This window comes from Salmo salar, chromosome ssa19 (assembly GCF_905237065.1).
Source record: "Salmo salar chromosome ssa19, Ssal_v3.1, whole genome shotgun sequence".
In the NCBI taxonomy this organism is placed as follows: Eukaryota; Metazoa; Chordata; class Actinopteri; order Salmoniformes; family Salmonidae; genus Salmo; species Salmo salar.
In genome coordinates this window covers 84,231,963-84,249,814 of record NC_059460.1, presented here as the reverse complement: position 1 = coordinate 84,249,814, position 17,852 = coordinate 84,231,963, and the positions used below count along the sequence as shown (strand labels likewise).

Below are 17,852 nucleotides of genomic sequence, written 5' to 3'. Positions count from 1 at the left end.
TCATATCCCCTGCTCTCCCATAATGTCCACTTCGCTCCCCTGCTCTCCCCTACTCTCCTCTATTCTCTGCTGTTCTCCCCTACTCTCCCCTGCTCTCCCCTGCTCTAGTCTCATCTCCCCTACTCTCCTCTCCCCTGCTCTCCCCTACTTTACTCTCCCGTAATCTCCACTGCTCTCCTCTACTCTCCCATGCTCTCCCCTTCTCTCTGCTGCTCTCCCCTTTTCTCCCCTGCTCTCCTCTCCTCTCCCCTGCTCTACTCTCCTCTCCCCTGCTCTCCCCTACTCTCCTCTCCCCCCCTGCTCTCCTCTACTCTCCTCTCCCCTACTCTCCCCTGCTCTACTCTCCTCTCCCCTGCTTCCCCTACTCTCCTCTCCCCTGCTCTACTCTCCTCTCCCCCCTGCTCTCCTCTCCTCTACTCTTCTCTCCCCTGCTCTCTCCTGCTCTACTCTCCTCTCCCCTGCTCGCCCCTACTCTCCTCTCCCCTGCTCTCTCCTGCTCTACTCTGCTCTCCCCTACTCTCCTCTCCCCTGCTCTCTCCTGCTCTACTCTCCTCTCCCCTGCTCTCCCCTACTCTCCTCTCCTCTCCCATGCTCTACTCTCCTCTCCCCTACTCTCCTCTGCTCAGTGATTGGGTGCTCTCTCCTCTCTGACCACTTTATTCATTATCCTGCACTATCATCCTGGATATCATAAGGTGAATGCACCAATTTGTAAGTCGCTCTGGATAAGAGCGTCTGCTAAATGACTTAAATGTAAATGTAAATGTAAGTGATAATGATAATTCATGATAATGCACGAGAAGCCTGTGTTTTATGGATAATGGCACGTTGAGGGCCGGCAAACCGTGCCATTATATCCTCCCAACACCGGGCTTCAAGGGCATTATAACTTTTATACAACCGTTACCAACCTATTCAAATAATGATTGACACATTTTCATTAAAAAAAAAAAAAAAAAACATTTTGGGATTTATTTATTTATACTATTTCATCCTTCCACGAGGAAAAAAGTCCTGAGGTTGCTACCCAAGCCGTCGTTTTGTTTTCAGCCAAGGTTCACTAGTTTTGATGGCTGTCTGTCTGTCTGTCTCTTCCCGACACGATTATTACTGATGGGATAATTCAATAGTACTGAGGCAAACAAATCTCCGCTATTGAAAACCAATTGCTAGTTTAAAATAAATGTGAGATAATGTCTAGATGCTTTGTACACTGGAAGTCAAGTTTATAAATTGCCTGGCTGGGCTGAAGAGACAGCGAAAGGCAAATAGGCACTTTATTGTCTCAGACTTAGCTGGTGGTAACTTGGTGTATTGGTTTGATTGGTTTTAACCAATCAGCATCCAGGATTAGACTCATCCATTGTATAATATGCAACATCCTGACCTGTGCTACTATCTATTACTGTCTGTCTCAACTAGAGCCCGTAAATATATCTGAAATGGCACCTACTGGAAATGGCATCCTCTGTGCCAGTCTGTTTACCCATCATTCCACCTACTGGAAATGGCATCCTGTGTGCCAGTCTGTTTACCCATCATTCCACCTACTGGAAATGGCATACTGTGTGCCAGTCTGTTTACCCATCATTCCACCTACTGGAAATGGCATCCTCTGTGCCAGTCTGTTTACCTATCATTCCACCTACTGGAAATGGCATCCTGTGTGCCAGTCTGTTTACCCATCATTCCACCTACTGGAAATGGCATACTGTGTGCCAGTCTGTTTACCCATCATTCCACTCCTCATCACTCCTAGTCATGTTTGGCATGAGTGGAATGTTAGCACAAAGCAGGCTGATGTCACCAGGGTAACCAAATGGCACCTTCACCTGTAAAGGTGTCACACTTACCAACCACTTACCAACAACAACAGGAGGTCAATGTCATGGTGTTGCAGGGAGACGTACCACATCATTTTGTGCTGGTATTTGACTATTATGAGTTGGCTGACATAGCGTTTGAATGACATAGCATTTTGTTACAGTATTCCATTGCTGTACAGTCGTGGCCAAAAGTTTTGAGAATGACACAAATATTAATTTTCACAAAGTCTGCTACCTCAGTTTGTATGATGGCAATTTCCATATACTCCAGAATGTTATGAAGAGTGATCAGATGAATTGTAATTAATTGCAAAGTCCCTTTTTGCCATGCAAATGAACTGAATCCCCAAAAAACATTTCCACTGCATTTCAGCCCTGCCACAAAAGGACCAGCTGACATCATGTCAGTGATTCTCTCGTTAACATAGCTGTGAGTGTTGACGAGGACAAGGCTGGAGATCACTCTGTCATGCTGATTGAGTTCGAATAACAGACTGGAAGCTTCAAAAGGAGGGTGGTGCTTGGATCATTTTTCTTCCTCTGTCAACCATGGTTATCTGCAAGGAAACATGTGCCGTCGTCATTGCTTTGCACAAAAAGGGCTTCACAGGCAAGGATATTGCTGCAAGCGCCAGGACCGTCTCCTAAAGTTGATTCAGCTGCGGGATCGGGGCACCACCAGTACAGAGCTTGCTCAGGAATGGCAGCAGGCAGGTGTGAGTGCATCTGCACGCACAGTGAGGCGAAGACTTTTGGAGGATGGCCTGGTGTCAAGAAGGGCAGCAAAGAAGCAACTTCTCTCCAGGAAAAACATCAGGGACAGACTGATATTCTGCAAAAAGTACAGGGATTGGACTGCTGAGGACTGGGGTAAAGAAATGTTCTCTGATGAATCCCCTTTCTGATTGTTTAGGGCATCCGGAAAAAAGCTTGTCCGGAGAAGACAAGTTGAGCGCTACCATCAGTCCTGTGTCATGCCAACAGTAAAGCATCCTGAGACCATTCATGTGTGGGGTTGCTTCTCAGCCAAGGGAGTGGGCTCACTCACAATTTTGCCTAAGAACACTGCCATGAATAAAGAATGGTACCAACACATCCTCCGAGAGCAACTTCTCCCAACCATCCAGGAACAGTTTGGTGACGAACAATGCCTTTTCCAGCACGATGGAGCATCTTGCCATAAGGCAAAAGTGATAACTAAGTGGCTCGGGGAACAAAACCTTGATATTTTGGGTCCATGGCCAGGAAACTCCCCAGACCTTAATCCCATTGAGAACTTCCGGTCAATCATCAAGAGGCGGGTGGACAAACAAAAACCCACAAATTCTGACAAAGTCCAAGCATTGATTATGCAAGAATGGGCTGCCATCAGTCAGGATGTGGCCCAGAAGTTAATTGACAGCATGCCAGGGCGGATTGCAGAGGTCTTGAAAAAGAAGGGTCAACACTGCAAATATTGACTCTTTGCATCAACTTCATGTAATTGTCAATAAAAACCTTTTGACACTTATGAAATGCTTGTAATTATACTTCAGTTTTCCATAGTAACATCTGACAAAAATATCTAAAGACACTGAGGCAGCAAACTTTGTGAAAATTAATATTTGTGTCTTTCTCCCCAAAAATTTTTTGGGCTACGACTGTAGTAGAGAACATGTTCTCAGTCAACCTGGTGAAGTAAGAGTAGACAAATAGTAGATAGCTTTTATAAATCTAAATCCTCCTTTTTCAAAACACCTCCGTTGGCATTTCGAGATATTCTTCAAGGTATGGGTATATGTATCGTTCATTTCTAAGTCCCAAAAACAAAATGGATGCAGCAACAGCTGATTTGCCGCTTTAAGTTGGTCTCATGTAGCAGAAGTTAAAATATATCCGTCCTACAGCCATCTCCTCTAGCGTCACTGCCAGATATCGATACTAAACCCCCAACTGACGTACATGAATCATTCTGAAATGATTTGGGTGTCTGGTTTCTCTGGCCCACTGATAAGAGTTAGTCAGGCTTAAGTAATCCTGAATTAACGCTGGGCTTTCCAGATACCTTCTATAGCCACACAGGTTGGGTTCCACACCGGTGTTAATTTGTGCAGACGTTTTATTATGCTACTGATACTTTAGTGCGTGTGTGTGTGTGTGTGTGTGTGTGTGTGTGTGTGTGTGTGTGTGTGTGTGTGTGTGTGTGTGTGGAGGAGGAGAGATTAGAACAGTACTAGACTAACCCCGCTGAGAGCCATAGCTTTTGGCATTCCTTTTGGGGTCATGGCTGAAGGTATTGTCCTGGTTAGAAACATGTCACATGACAAATTATCAAGTTCAGTATGTTGCCAGTGTAAAGTTCAGTACAGTATTTTGCCCAGTGTAAAGTTCAGTACTGTATGCTGCCCAGTGTAAAGTTCAGTACAGTATGTTGCCCAGTGTAAAGTTCAGTACAGTATGTTGCCCAGTGTAAAGTTCAGTACAGTATGTTGCCCAGTGTAAAGTTCAGTACAGTATGTTGCCAGTGTAAAGTTCAGTAAAGTATGTTGCCCAGTGTAAAGTTCAGAAGTAATCAGTAAAGTAGAAGATGCCCAGTGTGAAGTTCAGTGCAGTATGTTGCCAGTGTTAAGTTCAGTACAGTATGTTGCCAGTGTTAAGTCCAGCACAGTGTGGGGTTCAGTACAGTATGTTGCCAGTGTAAAGTTCAGTACAGTTTGTTGCCCAGTGTAAAGTTCAGTACAGTATGTTGCCCAGTGTAAAGTTCAGTACAGTATGTTGCCAGTGTTAAGTCCAGCACAGTGTGGGGTTCGGTACAGTATGAAAGGCACACGGACACCCACACTTCAGGTTGACTTGGTTTTCATCTGCAGTAAAAGATATCAAACAGTATGATGACAGGAATTGACAGGACGGTCACAGCCACACGTTCACTGCTCTCAGAATATCTCTCTCAGACTCAAACCACAATGTGATCGTATAGTATACAGTTGAAGTCGGATCGTTTTTAAGCCACTGCACAAATTTCTTGTTAACAAACTATAGTTTTGGCAAGTCGGTTAGGACATCTACTTTGTGCATGGCACAAGTCGTTTTTCCAACATTTGATTACAGACAGATTATTTCATTTATATTTCACTCCATCACAATTCCAGTGGGTCAGAAGTTTACATACACTAAGTTGACTGTGCCTTTAGAAGCTTCTGATAGGCTTATTGACATAATTTGAGTCAATTGGAGGTGTACCTGTGGATGTATTTCAAGGCCTACCTTCAAACTCAGTGCCTCTTCGCTTGACATCCTGGGAAAATCAAAAGAAATCAGTCAAGACCTCAGAAAAAGAATTGTAGACCTCCACAAGTCTGGTTCATCCTTGGGAGCAATTTCCAAATGCCTGAAGGTACCACGTCCATCTGTACAAACAATAGTACGCAAATATAAACACCATGGGACCACACAGCCGTCATACCACTCAGGAAGGAGACACGTTCTGTCTCCTAGAGATGAACGTACTTTGGTGCGAAAAGTGCAAATCACTTTTCCAGACTACGGTTTGCAACTGCACATGGGGACAAATATCGTACTTTTTGGAGAAATGTCCTCTGGTCTTATGAAACAAAAATAGAGCTGTTTGGCCATAATGACCATTGTTATGTTTGGAGGAAAAAGGGGGAGGCTTGCAAGCCGAAGAACACCATCCCAGCCGTGAAGCACGGGGGTGGCAGCATCATGTTGTGGGGGTGCTTTGCTGCAGGAGGGACTGGTGCACTTCACAAAATAGATGGCATCATGAGGAGGGAGAATTATGTGGATATATTGAAGCAACATCTCAAGACATCAGTCAGGAAGTTAAAGCTTGGTCGCAAATGGGTCTTCCAAATGGACAATGACCCCAAGCATACTTCCAAAGTTGTGGCAAAATGGCTTAAGAACAAAGTGAAGGTCTTGGAGTGGCCATCACAAAGCCCTGACCTCAATCCTGTAGAACATTTGTGGGCAGAACTGAAAAAGTGTGTGCGAGCAAGGAGGCCTACAAACCTGACTCAGTTACACCAGCTCTGTCAGGAGGAATGGTCCAAAATTCACCCAACTTATTGTGGGAAGTTTGTGGAAGGCTACCCGAAATGTTTGACCCAAGTTAAACAATTTAAAGGCAATGCTACCAAATACTAATTGAGTGTATGTAAACTTCTGACCCACTGGGAATGTGATGAAAGAAGTAAAAGCTGAAATAAATCATTCTCTCTACTATTATTCTGACATTTCACATTCTTAAAATAAAGTGGTGATCCTAACTGACCTAAGACAGGGAATTTTTACTAGGATTAAATGTCAGGAATTGTGAAAAACTGAGTTGAAATGTATTTGGCTAAGGTGTATGTAAACTTCCGACTTCAACAGTAAATACGTAAATAATCACAAATGTTTAGAAAATAAAAGAAAGAAAGAAAAGCTGCAGTAAAATATAGAGGGGCAGCTGTAGTGATACATGCCTTCAATGTCTATTACTGTTTTTCTCAATTGCTAAAACACAATTTCCTGAAAACATTAAACACAAAACCTCATCTTCAAGCACTATTTACATAACCTCTGACTCCTCTCGCAAAATGAAAACATTCACCTCAAAACAGTTTTACCTGTGTTCAAAATCAAACACTGCTCTCAAATCATAAACAAAGTGATCAAAATGATATACGCTCTCAAGCAGTCAGTAAACAATACACCGAAAAATATAGAAAACACATTGTTCAAAACATGCAATTCTCAGGGAGAAGTACATTTTTAATCTATAAATATATTCATATTTTTCCGTCATTGTCTTTTGATGAAGGAAAACATGTTCTGTCATAGTAGCTCAAAATGGATCAGAAATTACTACTCTGCTTTGCTATTTGCTATGTAGTTTTTTGTTCTTCCTCCTCCTTGTACCCCTATTGTTACATTACTGTACCCTGCATCTCACAAACTTGTCCTTTGTCTCTGTGATACTGTAACTCTTGTTGATATGAACCTGCAACCAGTCAAAATCTATTGAGCAGTCAGTACTGTTAATAAATGGAAAGCACAATGTTCAGGGCCATACCATTTGTCCATTGTACAGTATACAGCCTACAAATACACTGTACTACAGTAAACAAATACTAAAAGGGACAAAAATCAAAGGAGTAAACATGTGATCAATGTGCTTCTTCTTGTCTTTGGGCTGGGTCAGGCCAGAGCACTTCGTCCACATCACTTCCTGAGGCAACGGGGGAAGAAGCCTCTTGTGTGCCGTATCCAGCCCTGACATGATTCCTCACCTATATCACCACAGGATAAATCCATGGCTTACAGCAGATTTACTCTGGTGTAGGGTTGTCTATCATACACTTTCCATCTCCAAGAGGAGAAAAACTCCTCAATCGGATTCAGGAAAGGGCGAGTATGGAGGGAGGTACAAGTTCATAAACTGTCCATTGATGTTAAACCAATACCCTTACATGAGCAGCTCGGTGGAAACTGACATTGTCCCACACTATAGGTGGGAATGGGATTCTCATTTAGCTCTTGACCTTGCTGCTCTTGAACCTGCTGCTCAAATAAAATATCTCTTAGATTGGCCATAAATGTTAGAAGGTGCTGGGTGTGATATGTCCCGAGTGTAACATGGTGGTGTAGAACACCATGGTTGCTGATAGCAACACAGATTGTGACATCGCCACCTCGTTGACCAGGGACTTCAACAATGGCCCCGCTGTCCAATCATGTTTCAGGCCTCTCCTTCTCCTCTTTGTTAGATCGAAGCCTGCTTCATCGACAAAAGATGAACTCACGGGGTCTGTCCAAGGATTCCAAGTCAAATATTGTCTGTGTAGAAATCCAATATACTGTATGTAGGATTTTGTAAGTCGTACAGAGACAGTGCTATACTGTAGAGTACAATTAGGCCTACTGTATGCACTTCTGATTCACATACATTGTATGTACTGAAGAGTATTGTCATTCACATAGTATGTGTTAGTACTGTAGACAATCTGGATTACAGTAAATGTTTCTGAATGTACACTTACTTGCACATACTGAGCACAAGTACAACGAGAGAGAGAGAGAGAGAGAATTTTCAAAGTTTATTTTCAGATTTTACATTACTTTTCATTAAGGGCCATCACTTGACTCATTTCCATAACAACATATTGTATAGAATTAGTGTTAGGTTTAGGGTTAAGGTTAGGAGCTAGGGTTAGGAGCTAGGGTTAGGAGCTAGGGCTAGGGTTAGGGTTAGGAGCTAGGGTTAGGAGCTAGGGTTAGGGTTAGGAGCTAGGGTTAGGGTTAGGAGCTAGGGTTAGGAGCTAGGGTTAGGGTTAGGAGCTAGGGTTAGGAGCTAGGGTTAGGGTTAGGAGCTAGGGTTAGGTTTAGGAGCTAGGGTTAGGAGCTAGGGTTAGGAGCCAGGGTTAGGGTTAGGAGCTAGGGTTAGGGTTAGGAGCTAGGGTTAGGAGCTAGGGTCAGGAGCTAGGGTTAGGAGCTAGGGTTAGGGTTAGGGTTAGGAGCTAGGGTTAGGAGCTAGGGTTAGGGTTAGGAGCTAGGGTTAGGTTTAGGAGCTAGGGTTAGGGTTAGGAGCTAGGGTTAGGAGCTAGGGTTAGGGTTAGGAGCTAGGGTTAGGTTTAGGGTTAGGAGCTAGGGTTAGGAGCTAGGGTTAGGGTTAGGAGCTATGGTTAGGGTTAGGAGCTAGGGTTAGGAGCTAGGGTTAGGGTTAGGAGCCAGGGTTAGGGTTAGGAGCTATGGTTAGGGTTAGGAGCCAGGTTTAGGAGCTAGGGTTAGGGTTAGGAGCTAGGGTTAGGTTTAGGGTTAGGAGCTAGGGTTAGGAGCTAGGGTTAGGAGCTAGGGTTAGGAGCTAGGGTTAGGGTTAGGGTTAGGAGCTAGGTTTAGGAGCTAGGGTTAGGTTTAGGAGCTAGGGTTAGGGTTAGGAGCTAGGGCTAGGGTTAGGAGCTAGGGTTAGGAGCTAGGGTTAGGGTTAGGAGCTAGGGTTAGGGTTAGGAGCTAGGGTTAGGAGCTAGGGTTAGGGTTAGGAGCTAGGGTTAGGGTTAGGAGCCAGGGGTTAGGAGCTAGGGCTAGGGTTAGGAGCTAGGGTTAGGAGCTAGGGTTAGGGTTAGGAGCCAGGGTTAGGGCTAGGGTTAGGGTTAGGAGCTATGGTTAGGGTTAGGAGCTAGGGTTAGGAGCTAGGGTTAGGAGCTAGGGTTAGGGTTAGGAGCCAGGGTTAGGAGCTAGGGTTAGGCCAGGGTTAGGAGCCAGGGTTAGGGTTAGGAGCTAGGGCTAGGGTTAGGGTTAGGAGCCAGGGTTAGGAGCTAGGGTTAGGAGCTAGGGTTAGGAGCTAGGGTTAGGGTTAGGAGCTAGGGTTAGGAGCTAGGGTTAGGGTTAGGAGCTAGCGTTAGGGTTAGGAGCTAGGGTTAGGAGCTAGGGTTAGGGTTAGGAGCTAGGGTTAGGGTTAGGAGCTAGGTTTAGGAGCTAGGGTTAGGGTTAGGAGCTAGGGTTAGGAGCTAGGGTTAGGGTTAGGAGCTAGGGTTAGGGTTAGGAGCTAGGGTTAGGTTTAGGAGTTAGGGTTAGGTTTAGGAGCTAGGGTTAGGGTTAGGGTTAGGGTTAGATTTTGCAGTTAAGGTTAGAGTAAGGGTTAGGGTTAGGGAAAATAGGATTTTGAATGGTGTTGAATTGTGTGTCCCCACAAGGTTTGTTATACAAGACTGTGTGTGTGTGTGTGTGTGTCCGTCTGTGCATGTCTGTGTGTCCTGTTGTGTTCCAGTATAGAGAAGAGATGTGTGTCTTGTTGTGTCCCAATATATTCCAGGCCTGCTGCTGCTTTATAAGTGAGTCCTTTGTCCCTGGTTGATGATGGCTTATTTCTGGACCGGAAGCCATTTTAATATTCCACTGACCCCGGCCACAACTGACCCTGGCCACAACTGACCCCGGCCACAACTGTCTGGGAAGGAGAGAGGGATACAGAGAGAGGGGGGGGAGACAAACTGGGAAGGAGAGAGGGATACAGAGAGAGGGGGGGAGACAAACTGGGAAGGAGAGAGGGATACAGAGAGAGGGGGGGAGACAAACTGGGAAGGAGAGAGGGATACAGAGAGAGGGGGGGAGACAAACTGGGAAGGAGAGAGGGATACAGAGAGAGGGGGGGACAAACTGGGAAGGAGAGAGGGATACAGAGAGAGGCGGGGGGAGACAAACTGGGAAGGAGAGAGGGATACAGAGAGAGGGGGGGAGACAAACTGGGAAGGAGAGAGGGATACAGAGAGAGGGGGGAGACAAACTGGGAAGGAGAGAGGGATACAGAGAGAGGGGGGGACAAACTGGGAAGGAGAGAGGGATACAGAGAGAGGGGGGGGGAGACAAACTGGGAAGGAGAGAGGGATACAGAGAGAGGGGGGGGGAGACAAACTGGGAAGGAGACAGGGATGGGGGAAGAGAGAGAGAGAGGGGAGGGAGAGAAACTGGGAAGGAGAGGGGGATACAGAGAGAGAGAGAGAGTGATGCAAAGAGAGAGGGAGGGTAGAGAGAGATAAGGGTGGGTGGCAGAGAGACCAGGGTTAAGTAGGTCATCAGAGTTCTCTTTCTGTAGTTTCTATATTGAGTCCTGACTAGAGTCATTCAGCAGGATTCTGGCACGCAAGGCTTTACTGATGAGTCCTGACTAGAGTCATTCAGTAGGAGTCTGGCTGGACTGGTACTTCCTGTCACTCTCCATTGTCATGTAATGGTGTCAGTATTGGTGAGGCTCCACGTGACACCCTACTGACCAGAGCCCCATATGAAAGAGATGCATCCGTCCACAGCCTGTCCTCGTCTGTTACCCAGCCGTGGTACCCAGGTATCCAGGTACCCAGCCGTATTGCCCAGCCGTGGTACCCAGGTATCCAGGTACAGCCGTGGTACCCAGCCGTGGTACCCAGGTATCCAGGTACCCAGCCGTGGTACCCAGCCGTGGTACCCAGGTATCCAGGTACCCAGCCGTGGTACCCAGCCGTGGTACCCAGGTATCCAGGTACCCAGCCGTGGTACCCAGGTATCCAGGTACCCAGCCGTGGTACCCAGCCGTGTCTGTATGCATGCTGTGAAAGAGAGGAGAGTTAGGTTGTGCGTGTGAGTGAGTGAATCTACGTGCCCTTATCTCATTGGGTTTTCAAAGGATTTGTGTGTGTGTGTGTGTGTGTGTGTGTGTGTGTGTGTGTGTGTGTGTGTGTGTGTGTGCTATCATCTAACCATTGTGTTGTGCAGCTCTGTAGTAACACTAAGCCCACCATCACAAAACTCATTAGGGCCTTTTGGCTTCAGCTACATGCTGTTGGATATTTCTACATTCTTAAATGTAACCTTTATTAAAACGAGGCAAGTCAGTTAAGAACAAATTCTTATTTACAATGATGGTTTACCAGAAGGCAAAAGGCCTCCTGTGGGGACGGGGGCCTGGGATTAAAAATAAAAAATATAGGACAAATAAACACTCATCACGACAAGAGAGACAACACAACATGGTAGCAACACAACATGGTAGCAACACAACATGGTAGCAACACAACATGGTAGCAACACAACATGGTAGCAACACAACATGGTAGAAACACAACATGGTAGCAACAAAACATGGTAGCAACACAACATGGTAGAAGCACAAAAAATGGTACAAACATTATTGGGCACAGACAACAGCAAAAAGGGCAAGAAGGTAGAGACAACAATACATCACACAAAGCAGCCACAACTGTCAGTAAAAGTGTCCATGATGGAGTCTTTGAATGAAGAGATGGAGATCCTATCCTGCAGCAGAGCAGTGAGATCCTCCAGCAGAGCAGTGAGGTCCTGCAGCAGAGCAGTGAGGTCCTGCAGCAGAGCAGTGAGATCCTCCAGCAGAGCAGTGAGGTCCTCCAGCAGAGCAGTGAGGTCCTCCAGCAGAGCAGTGAGGTCCTGCAGCAGAGCAGTGAGATCCTCCAGCAGAGCAGTGAGGTCCTGCAGCAGAGCAGTGAGGTCCTGCAGCAGAGCAGTGAGATCCTGCAGCAGAGCAGTGAGGTCCTCCAGCAGAGCAGTGAGGTCCTGCAGCAGAGCAGTGAGGTCCTCCAGCAGAGCAGTGAGATCCTCCAGCAGAGCAGTGAGATCCTGCAGCAGAGCAGTGAGGTCCTGCAGCAGAGCAGTGAGATCCTGCAGCAGAGCAGTGAGATCCTCCAGCAGAGCAGTGAGATCCTCCAGCAGAGCAGTGAGGTCCTCCAGCAGAGCAGTGAGGTCCTGCAGCAGAGCAGTGAGGTCCTCCAGCAGAGCAGTGAGATAGATCCTCCAGCAGAGCAGTGAGATCCTCCAGCAGAGCAGTGAGGTCCTGCAGCAGAGCAGTGAGATCCTCCAGCAGAGCAGTGAGATCCTCCAGCAGAGCAGTGAGATCCTCCAGCAGAGCAGTGAGATCCTCCAGCAGAGCAGTGAGATCCTGCAGCAGAGCAGTGAGGTCCTCCAGCAGAGCAGTGAGGTCCTCCAGCAGAGCAGTGAGGTCCTCCAGCAGAGCAGTGAGGTCCTCCAGCAGACCAGTGAGATCCTCCAGCAGAGCAGTGAGGTCCTCCAGCAGAGCAGTGAGATCCTCCAGCAGAGCAGTGAGATCCTCCAGCAGAGCAGAGCAGTGAGATCCTCCAGCAGAGCAGTGAGATAGATCCTCCAGCAGAGCAGTGAGATAGATCCTCCAGCAGAGCAGTGAGGTCCTGCGGACTGGATTTAGGTCTTTGTGGGCCAGCCGACAGGCATAGCTCCATTTGTGAAAGAAGGATTTGGATTTGAGATCGAAGCACAGGGGGTCAGGGTGGTATGTTATCCCTGATAGGGAGAGAGAGAGACGGGGAGAGAGAGGATGAGAGAGACAGAGAGAGAGGGAGAGACAGAGAGGGAGAGCGAGAGACAGAGAGACAGAGAGAGGGAGAGAGAGAGTTATATAGAGAGAGAGGGAGATGCGGTATGAGTGTGTTGCTATTCTAATGCGGTGTGTGTGTGTGTGTGTGTGTGTGTGTGTGTGTGTGTGTGTGTGTGTGTGTGTGTGTGTGTGTGTGTGTGTGTGTGTGTTGCAGGACGGCTCATGCCAGGACGAAGGGAGAGGCAGCAGACCAGGCAGCTCTCTCGGCCAGACAAGATTGTGACATTGCTAGGGCCGTCTCTAGGGAGCTGTCCCCAAACTTCCACCAACCAGGTAACATTCTAGACCACCTTGTCAGATTCATGATCACATAACTGTCACGTATCAGTCCATTCACTACGTATTAGTAAGAGCCAGATCAAAGGTTCTGACGACGTCATAAGAGTTTGATGTTACAGAACTATACATTTACCTGACTTCAGCAACTCGCCAGGTAACCTGTCGGCCCAATAGCAAAACATCTTGAAGCATGTGGTGGACAGCATGACTGGGGATAGGGAGAGATTGAATATGTCCGTAAACACACCAGCCAGCTGGTCTGGACATGCTCTGAGGATGCGGATAGGGATGCCGTCTGGCCCGGCAGCCTTGCGAGGGTTAACACGTTTAAATGTCTTACTCATGTTGGTCAAGGAGAAGGAGAGACCACAGTCTTTGGTAGCTGGCCACGTCTGTGGCACTGAATTATCCTCAAAGCGGGCAAAGAAGGTGTTTAGTTTGTCTGGAAGCAAGACGTCGGTGTCCGTGACGTGGCTGGTTTTCTTTTTGTAGTCAGCGATTGCCTGTAGATCCTGCCACATACGTCTCCTGTCTGAGCCGTTGAATTGCGACTCCACTTTGTCTCTATACTGACATTTTGCTTGGTTGATTGCCTTGCGGAGGGAATTACTACACTGTTTGTATTCGTGCCATATTCCCAGTCACCTTTTCATGGTTAAATGCGGTGGTTCGCGCTTTCAGTTTTTGCGCGAATGCTGCCATCAATCCACGGTTTCTGGTTAGGGAAGGTTTTAATAGTCACAGTGGGTACAACATCTCCTATGCACTTCCTTATAAACTCACTCACCGAATCAGATTATAAATCTATATTATTCTCTGAGGCTACCCGGAACATGTCCCAGTCCGCGTGATCAAAACAATCTTGAAGCATGGATTCCGATTGGTCAGACCAGCATTGAATGGTCCTTAGCACGGGTACTTCCTGTTTGAGTTTCTGCCTATAGGAAGGGAGGAGAAAAATGGAGTCGTGGTCAGATTTGCCTTAGGAGGGCCTTGTAAGCATCGCAGAAGTTAGAGTAGCAGTGATCCAGTGTATTGCCAGTAGGAGTGCTACAATCAATATGCTGACATAATTTAGGTTGCCTTGTTCTCAAATTTGCTTTGTTAAAATACCCAGCTACAATAAATGCAGCCTTAAGATATGTGGTTTCCAGTTTGCATAAAATCCAGTGAAGTTCCTTGAGGGCCGTCGTGGTATCGGCTTGAGGGGGGAATATACACGGCTGTATACAATAACCAAGGAGAATTCTCTAGCATACACAACATACACCCCCGCCCTTCTTCTTCCCGGAGAGATGTTTATTCCTGTCGGCGCGACGCATAATGATTCCAGGTGGCTGTACCGACTCCGACAATATGTCCCTAGAGAGCCATGTTTCCATGAAACAGAATATGTTACAATCCCAGATGTCTCTCTGGAAAGCAACCCTCGCCCTAATTTCGTCGACCTTGTAATCTAGAGACTGGATATTAGCGAGTAATATACTCGGAGGCGGTGGGTGGTGTGCAGAAGACCGCTCCGTCTTCTTCTTCTCCGGCAGTGTTGTTTTGAGTCAACCTCTAGAATCAGTTCGGATGCCCTGGGTGATTCGGACAAAGGATCCACTTCGGGAAAGTTGTATTCCTGGTCGTAGTGCTGGTAAGTTGACGTCTCTCTGATATCGAATAGTTCTTAAGATTTTCTGGGCTATTAATGTAAGAAATAATACATTAAAAAAAGTAAAATACTGCAGAGTTTCCTAAGGACTAGAAGCGAGGCAGCCCACTCTGTCGGCACCATCTTGCGTATCAAACCTGTCCTTATACAAACAGGCCCCTATACAAAACAGGCCCCTATAAAACCTCCCAGGATAGATAGTAGAGTAGTCGTACACAGTGAACTCATTGCAGCCCCAGGTTCCAGGTAACAGGTACCAGGTACCAGGGTTAAAGTTAGAGCCTGAGGGTGTGGTTGTTTTAAGCAGCAGTTAGGGTTAGGGTTAGGGTTAGTGCACTATATAGGGAATAGGGTGCCATTCATTACAGAGACGTCTGGCATTCTGGGTAATTTTAGACCAGAGTCTGTGAGGAAGGTTTCTTAGACCACAATGAACCACTGTGTTTCAGCTGTGACAAAAACAGACTTGTTAGGACGTGGTAGGAATGGGTACAGTACAGTACAGAATGACTTCTTTCAGACTCAAGAGGGGAATTGGAAGAGCATGGCTCAGTGGGTAGAGCATGGTTCAGTTGGTAGAGCATGGCTCAGTTGGTAGAGCATGGCTCAGTTGGTAGAGCATGGTTCAGTTGGTAGAGCATGGCTCAGTTGGTAGAGCATGGCTCAGTTGGTAGAGCATGGTTCAGTTGGTAGAGCATGGCTCAGTTGGTAGAGCATGGCTCAGTTGGAAGAGCATGGTTCAGTTGGTAGAGCATGGCTCAGTTGGAAGAGTATGGTTCTTGATAGTGGGTTTGATTCCTGGGACCACCCATACGTAAAAATATTATATTCACGCTTGACTGTAAGTTGCTTTGGATAAAAGCGTCTGCTAACATCATTATAATATATATATCACACAGACACACAACACACACACACACACAGACTGTGCTATACTTTACCCTATATCTCTTCCGTTATTAAATTATAAAAGTGCAAAAGATTGAAAATATTTGAGGCATTTTACCAGTTTTTTGTTCGTTTTTTACTGGTAGTTTTTCATTCATAGTGCGAGTCTCTGTGTGGCTCAGTTGGTAGAGCATGGTGCTACCAACGCTGGGGTTGTTGGTTCAAGTTCCCGCTGGGAACACCCATACTCAGATGTGTACACACGGTACAATAAGTCGCTTTGCTTAATGCATCTGCTAAATGATATATATTCTATGCTATATATTCTCAAAGCTCAGTAGTAGCAACTGCAGAGTATTTGGGAGAATCTCTTTCACCAAACCCATTGGATGAGATAGTCAGAGGGGAAGGAACTCTGACCTCATCCAATTGGTTTTGAGGAATTAGAGGCAGCGTTGCCGCCCCCGGGAAGTGGGCGGGAGAGCCGGGCAGATCCAGACCGCGCAACTGAAAGACGGAAATTCTGTCAATAAAGAAGATTGCATTAAATTATTCTGCATGCAATCTGTTTTACCCTGATCAATCTGTTATCCCCTGATCAATATGTTTTACCCTGATCAATCTGTTATCCCCTGATCAATCTGTTTTACCCTGATCAATCTGTTATCCCCTGATCAATATGTTATCCCCTGATCAATATGTTATCCCCTGATCAATCTGTTATCCCCTGATCAATATGTTATCCCCTGATCAATCTGTTTTACCCTGATCAATCTGTTATCCCCTGATCAATATGTTATCCCCTGATCAATATGTTATCCCCTGATCAATATGTTATCCCCTGATCAATCTGTTTTACCCTGATCAATCTGTTTTACCCTGATCAATCTGTTTTACCCTGATCAATATGTTATCCCCTGATCAATCTGTTATCCCCTGATCAATCTGTTTTACCCTGATCAATCTGTTATCCCCTGATCAATCTGTTTTACCCTGATCAATCTGTTATCCCCTGATCAATCTGTTATACCCTGATCAATCTGTTATCCCCTGATCAATCTGTTATCCCCTGATCAATATGTTATCCCCTGATCAATATGTTATCCCCTGATCAATCTGTTATACCCTGATCAATATGTTATCCCCTGATCAATCTGTTATCCCCTGATCAATCTGTTATCCCCTGATCAATCTGTTATCCCCTGATCAATCTGTTATACCCTGATCAATATGTTATCCCCTGGTCAATCTGTTATCCCCTGATATATCTGTTATCCCCTGATAAATATGTTATCCCCTGATCAATCTGTTATCCCCTGATCAATCTGTTTTACCCTGATCAATATGTTATCCCCTGATCAATCTGTTATCCCCTGATCAATCTGTTTTACCCTGATCAATCTGTTATCCCCTGATCAATCTGTTTTACCCTGATCAATCTGTTATACCCTGATCAATCTGTTATCCCCTGATCAATCTGTTATCCCCTGATCAATCTGTTTTACCCTGATCAATATGTTATCCCCTGATCAATCTGTAATCCCCTGATCAATCTGTTATCCCCTGATCAATCTGTTATCCCCTTAGCTGGGGCTGTGAGGTTTCCCCAACCACATTACCAGACCAGGAAACCGTCTGTGTTCTACTTCCTGGTAATAAGGGCCCAGAGTTGTCCATGGTCTGGTAATGTAGTCAGGAATACTTCAGGGCCCTAGTTAAAGGATAGGTAGCATAAACGTAGCCACAGTTACGTATGGATCTATATTAGGATACGTATCAAAAGTCCCAAAGTTACAACCCTCTCTTTTCTATCTTTTTAGTTGTTACATAAAACCGATTACAATTCCGAACAATGTCGGAAAATGTTTTTCTGGGGGTTGTGGTGTAATATGGAGGACCAGGCAAACCAGCCTATTCCCTATAATCTCCAACAGAAGTTACTTCAAATGTAGTAACTTCAAATTAAACCAAATCGTTTGCACTCATGATTACTGGTTTCAATTTCCATACACTCAATTAGTATTTGGTAGCATTGCCTTTAAATTGTTTAACTTGGGTCAAACGTTTCGGGTAGCCTTCCACAAGCTTCCCACAATAAGTTGGGTGAATTTTGGCCCATTCCTCCTGACAGAGCTGGTGTAATTGAGTCAGGTTTGTAGGCCTCCTTGCTCGCACACGCTTTTTCAGTTCTGCTCACAAATCTTCTACAGGATTGAGGTAAGAGCTTTGTGATGGCCACCCCAATACCTTGACTTTGTTGTCCTTAAGCCATTTTGCCACAACTTTGGAAGTATGCTTGGGGTCA

General features: G+C 45.9%; 1 protein-coding gene across 1 annotated transcript in view; it reads left to right on the top strand.

Moving 5' to 3' along the window:
• Positions 1 to 17,852, top strand: part of LOC106579742 (junctophilin-1) — a 122,756-nt gene that overhangs the window by 58,610 nt on the left and 46,294 nt on the right. Inside the window, exon 4 of the mRNA XM_045702849.1 lies at positions 12,878 to 12,996. Within this exon, the coding sequence (XP_045558805.1) occupies positions 12,878 to 12,996 (119 nt within the window). The remainder of the gene's footprint in view (positions 1 to 12,877; positions 12,997 to 17,852) is intronic.